At 42.1% G+C, this 10,429-nt stretch overlaps 1 protein-coding gene across 1 annotated transcript; it reads right to left on the reverse strand.

The window, feature by feature from the left end:
- Positions 1-802: 802 nt before the first annotated feature.
- dctn6 (dynactin subunit 6) lies at positions 803-7,181 on the reverse strand. Its single transcript, XM_063008662.1, has 7 exons — positions 7,087-7,181; positions 6,000-6,064; positions 5,782-5,887; positions 5,623-5,711; positions 5,472-5,519; positions 3,707-3,849; positions 803-1,032 (listed from the first exon to the last, which is right to left on the reverse strand). The coding sequence occupies exons 1-7, from the start codon at positions 7,122-7,124 to the stop codon at positions 934-936; spliced, it is 588 nt and encodes a 195-aa protein (XP_062864732.1). The 5' UTR covers positions 7,125-7,181; the 3' UTR covers positions 803-933.
- Between the last annotated feature and the right edge of the window lie 3,248 nt (positions 7,182-10,429).

A 10,429-nucleotide genomic window follows, 5' to 3' on the forward strand; every position in this document is an offset into this window, starting at 1 on the left:
CCAGCAGCGGAAGAATAAGAAGAAGGGCCATAAATGTAAACGTAATTTATAAATACAGTCGTATGCAACTGGTCACTTTATTTAGAGGGCTCGTACTAATGCAAATAATAAAGCTATAACAGCCAACAGCTTCTCCTGGGGCGGCACTGTCGCCTCACAGCGAGAAGGTCCTGGGCTCGATCCCCAGGCGGGGCAGTCAGGGTCCTTTCTGTGCAGAGTTTGCATGTTCTCCCCGTGTCTGCGTGGGTCTCCTCCCACAGTCCAAAAACATGCAGTCAGGCTAATTGGAGACACTGAATTGTCCTATAGGTTCCCGGTACCCGGTGAACCGGTGCATCGTAGTGCCGGTCCCAAGCCCGGATAAATAGGGAGGCGTAAAAACTGTGCCAAATCAATAATGCGGATCACGATCCACCGGCGACCCCTAACGGGAGCAGCCGAGGAAATAGAGAGCCAACAGCAATAAAAACTTGAGGAGCTGAATTTGTGATGCATTTATGCAATAAAAAGCATCACAAAAGCTAAATTACACATATTAAACATCCTTAACATTCACATCATGGTACAAATAACATAATAAATCTATTTGTTTTGCACATTAAGGGGTCATGAGCTGCACAAAGTCCTAAGCTGCACTGCACCAGTGAGCAAACCCTATTAAAATGAATAAAGGCTCATTAATGCAAATCACTATTTACGATTTATCTCCAGTGATTGTAATACCCATAGTAAATGCTGGCGATTGGCTATGGCGCCCCCTGGTGGATCTAACACACCACAGAAACAACAGTGGGAGGATGACTGGAATGGAAAAGCTTTAATTTGAGGCAACAATAAATAAAAATAGCAGATAATTAATGACTATATAATCGGACTGAGCATAACTAGGTGATGAATGAAAGTGCTACTAGTATGAGAATGACGTGTGTTGGTTTAGGTCCTGGCTGGAGTGGGATTAATCTTCTGCGTTTTCTTCAGATGGTGGTAGTTGGGTAGAATCTTCATCAGGAAGTCCAGCTGCAGAGTCTGAGGCTGTTTAAATAAACACAGCGATGCATCAGTGAGAACAACACGCTACGCTGACGGGTAAATAAAGTAGTTTGATTGTTTGTTTGTCTTTATAATGCCATGTTTTCATATCTATGACATTCATGGCATAAATCAGTGTTTTATGCTGGTTCTATTTGTTTTGTATATACAGTGTATCACAAAAGTAAGTACACCCCTCACATTTCTGCAGATATTTAAGTATATCTTTTCATGGGACAACACTGACAAAATTACACTTTGACACAATGAAAAGTAGTCTGTGTGCAGCTTATATAACAGTGTAAATTTATTCTTCCCTCAAAATAACTCAATATACAGCCATTAATGTCTAAACCACCTGCAACAAAAGTGAGTACACCCCTAAGAGACTACACCCCTAAATGTCCAAATTGAGCACTGCTTGTCATTTTCCCTCCAAAATGTCATGTGATTTGTTAGTGTTACTAGGTCTCAGGTGTGCATAGGGAGCAGGTGTGTTCAATTTAGTAGTACAGCTCTCACACTCTCTCATACTGGTCACTGAAAGTTCCAACATGGCACCTCATGGCAAAGAACTCTCTGAGGATCTTAAAAGACGAATTGTTGCGCTACATGAAGATGGCCAAGGCTACAAGAAGATTGCCAACACCCTGAAACTGAGCTGCAGCACAGTGGCCAAGATCATCCAGCGTTTTAAAAGAGCAGGGTCCACTCAGAACAGACCTCGCGTTGGTCGTCCAAAGAAGCTGAGTGCACGTGCTCAGCGTCACATCCAACTGCTGTCTTTGAAAGATAGGCGCAGGAGTGCTGTCAGCATTGCTGCAGAGATTGAAAAGGTGGGGGGTCAGCCTGTCAGTGCTCAGACCATACGCCGCACACTACATCAAATTGGTCTGCATGGCTGTCACCCCAGAAGGAAGCCTCTTCTGAAGTCTCTACACAAGAAAGCCCGCAAACAGTTTGCTGAAGACATGTCAACAAAGGACATGGATTACTGGAACCATGTCCTATGGTCTGATGAGACCAAGATTAATTTGTTTGGTTCAGATGGTCTCAAGCATGTGTGACGGCAATCAGGTGAGGAGTACAAAGATAAGTGTGTCATGCCTACAGTCAAGCATGGTAGTGGGAATGCCATGGTCTGGGGCTGCATGAGTGCAGCAGGTGTTGGGGAGTTACATTTCATTGAGGGACACATGAACTCCAATATGTACTGTGAAATACTGAAGCAGAGCATGATCCCCTCCCTCCGGAAACTGGGTCGCAGGGCAGTGTTCCAGCATGATAATGACCCCAAACACACCTCTAAGACGACCACTGCTTTATTGAAGAGGCTGAGGGTAAAGGTGATGGACTGGCCAAGCATGTCTCCAGACCTAAACCCAATAGAACATCTTTGGGGCATCCTCAAGCGGAAGGTGGAGGAGCGCAAAGTCTCGAATATCCGCCAGCTCCGTGATGTCGTCATGGAGGAGTGGAAAAGCATTCCAGTGGCAACCTGTGAAGCTCTGGTAAACTCCATGCCCAGGAGAGTTAAGGCAGTTCTGGGAAATAATGGTGGCCACACAAAATATTGACACTTCAGGAACTTTCACTAAGGGGTGTACTCACTTTTGTTGCCGGTGGTTTAGACATTAATGGCTGTATATTGAGTTATTTTGAGGGAAGAATAAATTTACACTGTTATATAAGCTGCACACAGACTACTTTTCATTGTGTCAAAGTGTCATTTTGTCAGTGTTGTCCCATGAAAAGATATACTTAAATATCTGCAGAAATGTGAGGGGTGTACTCACTTTTGTGATACACTGTATATGTGTGTGTGTTTAGTTTTATATTATTAAGGATAAAGGATTATTTGTGAATTATCTTGGGTGAAGATTTCTTTTAATGTGTTGGGCATATGTAGGAAATAAAGTAGAAGGGTATAAAGATGTGGACCAAGTGTGGCAGACTAATTTTGGAGAGGCCTCCATGATACAGTTACTAAGGCTTCAATATTGTCCAGCATGTTTTTACCACCATTTCCCCCAAATTAAGTCGTATCCGATTATTTATTTACCTATTTAACTACATTCTTAACGCCACGTTTACACGAAAGGTCACATTCATGGAATTGTGCAGTGCCGACCACTTCTTTTCACCTGCACCAGGCAGGTTTATATGGGGATCGGTGTGTGACTTAAACCTGCGAGCTCTAGCCTGCAGTGTCTCCAGCATTTATCATGTTTCTGAACCTTATGTATCAGGCTGAACAGCTGCTGCCTTCACCAATAGCAAGTTGCCAAAAGTATCGGGACACCTGACCATGAGCTTGTTGGACGTCCCATCTAAAAAACCAACATTAAAACAGACTGATTTTTTCATCTAGAACAGCTGCCGCTCTCCTGACAAGGCTTTCCCCAATACTTTGAATGTATGTATGTGTGTGTGTGTATGGGAATTTGTGCCCATTCAGACGATGATGCTGATCAAGAAAGCTTCCAGCGATCGAGGTCAGAACTCAGAGTTTCTATAAACCGAGCTCGCTTTGATGGAACAGGAAAGGGCCTTCCCTAAACTGTATCTACAAGGTTGGAAGCATATCACTCCCTTTATATGACTGATTTACTGCACCTATTGTGGCTAAAACATATGAATTCTAAAATTCTTATGGGTGTGTGTGTGTGTGTGTTACCTGCGGTCTCTCCGTCTGTACTCTCCTCATACAGTTGCTGCTGTAGATGACCGTGTTCTCAGGAATCTCCTCACACGTGTCGACCGTACAGCAGGCGCCGACGATGCAGCCGCTAGTCAAGATCACGTTCCGGCCCACCTCGGCTAGAAGGATCGGAGGGTACACGCGCTAAACTAACGTGCCGCAAAGTTCTGAATCATGCATATTAAACCTTTAATGGTCTCAAAATAATGAAAATCATGTTTCAATGAGATGATCAGAAAAATAATGAAACTTTCATGGATGATTGTTCAGCTGCAGCTTCAAGTTGACATAAAGGTTAGAAAGGCGATTCTCTTAAAACCATCTACCAATATTTATGAGTTTAACACGTCAACCAAGGAGTAGATACAAGATTATTAAAATACAGATTATTTTTACTCAAAGTAAGCTGAACCAAATGGCTGAGCAGACCATTAAAGGGTTTTAATCATAAAAGTAATCGCCCCCTTGACTAATTAAATATTGATGAAACCTTATCAGTACCGCCACCACTCATCCCCCATCAAATAGGCTGAGGCCGTGGCTGTCACACACTCAAGGGAGAGATCTTACAAAGTGTGAACCCTGTTTCAGCCCCCTTTCAGCCCCCCTAAAGACACACAGTCAATTGTGAGTCTGTGAGGAAACAGACACAACTGGGACCTCCATCCACCCTGGGTGGCCTAGAGCAGGATTTCTTTGTCCATGATTTTTAACACGACCCAGGCAACACAATGCAACTTCTGCCTGGTTCACACTACGCGATTTCTGCCCTGATTTTAACGTTATATATCTGGACCTGTCGTGACAAAATCACATAGAGTGAAAGGTGCTGCGATCAGGTTGTGATCGTTTTGAACGCAAGATACGGAAGGGAAACCCGGGGGAGGCGGGGTGTAAATGTGTGGGGCATGATATAGTTTCTATCAGAACACATCGACACACACACACAAGCTTTACAGTGTTTGTGACTTAACGTCTACGCCAAACCAAAATACCCACGCTGCATTGCAAAAGATATTTATTTGCCTTCCAGCTCACTACAGAACGGACGATCCCCGCTGGCCGTGCAGCCAAAACCCACTCCTTCACCCTGGTTCATTTATTTTTTCCTACATGCGTTTACGCTGCACATCAGCGCACAAACAACTTTGATCTCTCGCTACTTGTCGACGTGCATTTTCGGACGTGGTATCGTTAAACCCCTCGTCACTTCTCACGTGACAAAACGTAGTTACACAACGACTCAAAAGACTCCCGATTACAAGAGTTCCAGTCGTGTAGTGTGAACTGTACAGCCATCTGAACAACTGGAAAGTTGTGTAGTGTGAACTTGGCATCACTCGGTTTTCAAGATGTAACATAAAGCCTCCACAAGGGGGCGCTCACACACTAGTTTATTTAAGTTTTATCTTCTTTTTTTTCCCTGCAACCCATTTTTCTTTGAAAACCCCTGGCCTGGTATGGAGGATCATCCGGATGAATTAGAATGAGATTAAATAAACTAGATATGTCTAATTATTTCCTAGCACTGCTAACTGAATGAACGCAGCTCTGACACCTCACACACCCAAAGAAAAAGGGTTCGATAAACTGATGCTACACTGCTAACACTGGACTAGTATTTACTTGTGGAATTAAAATCGTCTAAATTCGTCTTTTTTCGACGCACTGTTTTTGGAATATTGCACAAAGTAACGATGATCAACTCAAAAACACAGATTTGTTTTTAAAGCTGCATTACCTTTTGATTCTATGACGTTATTGTCCCCAATTTTCATCGCCTGGGACACTGCAGACATCAAATAAAACACAGATATTATCATTTAGGTGTCTAAAAAATAAACTTGGATATATATTTCTGTAGTAATGCTAAATTAGGGTGGCGACCGTACCACAGCCCACTTCGAAAACGTTGTTGGTGCCTATGGTCATGGTCTTGGGTTCATATCCTTCAGAATCAGGCAGGATGTTTTCAGGATAACTGCAAACAAACAAGCAGCGATTCAGTCACACGTCCTACATCCCTGAACGTCTTCTGGATGAAACCTTACCCGTTGAGGATGAGCGCCTGCTCTTCTATCAGGTTACCCTCTCCGATGACGATAGGGCCGGCGTCTGCCAGAATCCGAGCTTTGGGATGGATGACCGTCCTGGGTCCTGAAGCGAGCACACAGCACACAGTATTATATCAGACTAAGTCTGAATAACTATATTGCATGTACAGGACATCATAACATCTGTGTGTAGTTATAATTATGAAGCTCCTCACCAATGGTGACATCTCCTCTTATTTCACTCTCCACACACACCACCCCACCAGCAGCGATTTTCACACTGCACAAACACAGAAGCATGATTATATACCTTACATTTATATTTACATTTAACACTTTATACGAACAAACCGCATTCACTGTCTGCTTTTTATCCCGGTCAGGGTTGCGGTGAATCTGATTCATTGGGCAAAAAGCAGGAAACTCCACACAGAAAGGACCCGGACTGCCCCACCTGGGGATCGAACCCAGAAAGGCGACAGTGCTATGCACTGTGCCACTCACTATTATGTATATAGTACTATGTAGACATAAGACATAGACATAATACCATAAATGTAAATAGCTATAGTTATAATTATATATTAATCATAGATATATAGATTTACTATTATTCTCTGGGGGGCGTTTTTTTTTTTTTTTGCACAATGCTACTATTTGCACTTTGGTAGATGTTAACTGCATTATGTTGCCTTGTACCTGTACTGAGCAATGACAAAGTTGAATCTATCTATCTATCTATATACTGTATAATCTATCTATCTATCTATCTATCTATCTATCTATTGTATAATCTATCTATCTATCTATCTATCTATCTATATATTGTATAATCTATCTATCTATCTATATACTGTATAATCTATCTATCTATCTATTGTATAATCTATCTGTCTGTCTGTCTATCTATCTACCTAACTATATACTGTATAATCTATCTATCTATCTATTGTATAATCTATCTATCTATCTATCTATCTATCTATCTATCTATCTATCTATCTATCTATATACTGTATATACTGATGATATGATCTGACTCAAAAACAAACATGTTTTATAAGTCAGAAAGAGAAAAAGCTTAAAAATGTGCAGCAGAGAGAAATTTAGAACTAAAATAACAAAACACACTGCTGGTACTGTTAGCACTGTTAGCATGTAGCATCTTTAATGGGTGTGGTAACTTTTCAGCTTAATCAGAGTTACGCAGATATATTAACAAACAATCCTTAAAATAGGGACGTTAGAGAGAAAATTTCTGGGAAAACAAAGTAAATATATATAAAAGAATCAGTCACAAACCTTTTCTGGTTGGCTTGTTTAGAATTCGGGTCCGCCATGACTATCGGTTCTCGATTGCACAGCCTGCTTACAGGCGAGTGAAGGAATTGATTGAGCATGTCTGAGGACTTACACGAATTTTCACTAGCATCTACTTCGTGTAAATACTTTCTTTAAACACATTAACAGTGTTTTTTACACGTATTTTAATTTGTATACATGTTTAATTTTACAAAATACTCGATACATGGCTCAGAATCAGTGCAAAATTCCCCAACAATAACACTTCATCCATTATAACACAATGACAATACAAACATGACTAATATCAGTTTGTCATTGATTCTTACAAAAAAACAACATTTAATCACTTAGTTGTTCCATATACACCTGCTTTCTTGCTGCTTTCTGCTTTCCTATCTATTGCTTCTACCGTTTTATATCCAGACACCCAGGTTTCAGGTTGCATCTCAGTATGTCTGGCAGAAAACTTATTATAAATCTCATCTTATCATCTAATGCTTATTTCCAACAGGACTGAGCTGGTATACACCGATCAGCCATAACATTAAAACCACCTCCTTGTTTCTACACTCACTGTCCACTTTGTAGTTCTACAATTACTGACTGTAGTCCATCTGTTTCTCTACATACTTTGTTACCCCCTTTCATGCTGTTCTTCAATGGTCAGGACCCCCACAGAGCAGGTATTATTTAGGTGGTGGATGATTCTCAGCACTGCAGTGACACTGACATGGTGGTGGTGTGTTAGTGTGTGTTGTGCTGGTATGAGTGGATCAGACAGTTTTTAAACACCCCACTGTCACTGCTGGACTGAGAATCGTCCACCAACCAAAAATATCCATTCAGCAGCGCCCTGTGGGCAGCGTCCTGTGACCACTGATGAAGGTCTAGAAGATGACCGACTCAAACAGCAGCAATAGATGAGCGATCGTCTCTGACTTTACATCTACAAGGTGGACCAACTAGGTAGGAGTGTCTAATAGAGTGGACAGTGAGTGGACACGGTATTTAAAAACTCCAGCAGCAGTCTGATCCACTCATACCAGCACAACACACACTAACACACCACCACCATGTCAGTGTCACTGCAGTGCTGAGAATCATCCACCACCTAAATAATACCTGCTCTGTGGTGGTCCTGTGGGGGTCCTGACCATTGAAGAACAGCATGAAAGGGGGCTAACAAAGCATGCAGAGAAACAGATGGGCTACAGTCAGTAATTGTAGAACTACAAAGTGCTTCTATATGGTAAGTGGAGCTGATAAAATGGACAGTGAGTGTAGAAACAAGGAGGTGGTTTTAATGTTATGACTGATCTGTGTATATTCCTGGGACTATATCACAACACCAGGATCTTGTCATCTCACTTAATGCACCCCTTGATCCACCCATCAGAACATATATTGATGTTGTCATGAATAGCCAGCTATCCTTCTTGGCTCATGTTGCCAACCTAATCTGATTATGTCGGTTCTAGCCCACAGCATAAGAAAGATGGGGCCATACTTCTCTATGGTATGAACAACACTCAGATTCTCATCCTCTCTCTATCTTCTATTTCTTCTCTTTTCACAGCTGGACTACTGGAACTCCCACCTGGACTACTCTTCCCACGTCCACCATCAGACCTGCCACGTTATCCCACTGGAGCGTTTTCTATTCTGGCTTCATGTAGCTGCATGCATTTAATTTAATACAATGTCAGAAGTCTGGCTCATTTAAATCCACCCATCAGAACTTTATGAAGACAGGCATCTAGGTGTTGAAATAAACTTCCTCACTTGGTCGATCAGCAGAGTCTCTTGCTGTCTTCTGAAGAATAATAAAGACCTTCTTTACTTAAGTAAAATGAACATTTAATTTACTAAGATAAGATAGATAAGATATCCTTTACTTGTCATATATACATATACAGTACAGATGTACAGTATGCAGGGTCAGCCATCGTACGGCGCCCTTGGAGCAGACAGGGTTAAGGGCTTTGCTCAAGGACCCAACAATGGCTGCACAGCAGAGCCTGGATTTGAACTGACAATCTTCCGGTTGAGAGCCCAAAGCTCTACCTACTAGGCTACCATTGTCCCTAACACCTCTTTAAAAGCTACATCAAAGGAAACCACATTGTTTGTTGATTTAATTTTGGGTTCATTATGGGATTTACACGAAAAGCCTGTATAAAATATACTTCTTGTTTAGAGCTGCCAGTAACTTTGGGCAAAGCCACAATAGTAAATAGTCCTGGGCCAGTGTGTGCTACCCTTTTTTTTAATGCTGTCAGTTGTCTTTTCACAGAGAGCCAATGCAGGGTTGCCAACCCTCTCAGACTGGACCAGAGATTGGAATAGTAATTAGCTTCAGTCTCAGAGAATCAACAAAGTTAAATTTGTCATATATACATATGTGACAAATACACAACAGGGCAGCTGTAGCCTAGTGGTTGGCACGGTTGGGCCCTTAAAGCAAGGCCCTTAACCCTTGATTGCTTAGACTGTCACAACTGTGTCGCATCTGCTAGATTACAAATATGTGAATGTTATGTACATATAGTCTCCAAAAAACCAAACAAAATGAATACAAAACAGCCCAAGGCCAATAGGATGGAGCCTATACCACTATCCCAATCAGCCCAGTTTGTGCCCACAGTCTGCCCCTAAATGACCAATGCAGGAAAAACAAATCTTTACTGTTTTTTTTAATGCATTTTCTCCCCATTTTCCTCCCGATTTAGCGACTCAATTTTGTCTTCCGCTGCTGAGGGATACCCGATTGCAACCGAGGAGAGCACGTCGCTGTACACGCCTCTTCTGACACGTGTACAGCCCTCCTCTTCTCGCTCCTGCATACTGCACAGGCGTCTCTTCCGCCAATCAGGGTCCTTACACACCCAGACATAGTCCGGCCCCCACCCTGCAGATACGGTGTCCAATTAGTCCAATTATGCCCGCCAGATGGCACCCAGCCAACCGGTGGCAACGCTGAGTTTCGAACCGAGGAGATCAGAATCTCTGTGTTGGTGTGCTAGTGGAATATCCCGCTGCGCCACCTGGGCACCCAGCATGTTTTCTTATAGTGTTACCGCACTTCATCATTACCAGCCAAATAAATGAACTATATTTTACATAAAACGCACTCAGATGTATAATTTAATCAAAAATAAACCTGCGTACACACTTTAACCCACCCTGACCTTTGTATTGTTTACGTTTTACAACTTTTACCACAGTACTGAGTGACTCGAGCGATTAAACTGCACGTTCAATTCAGCTCAATTCATTTTAATTTCAGGTTTTTATCACCAATTTATCCTGGTCATGGTTACAGTGGGTCTGGTTTCCCTGT

This window comes from Trichomycterus rosablanca, chromosome 14, assembly GCF_030014385.1.
Source record: "Trichomycterus rosablanca isolate fTriRos1 chromosome 14, fTriRos1.hap1, whole genome shotgun sequence".
Classification (NCBI taxonomy): Eukaryota; Metazoa; Chordata; class Actinopteri; order Siluriformes; family Trichomycteridae; genus Trichomycterus; species Trichomycterus rosablanca.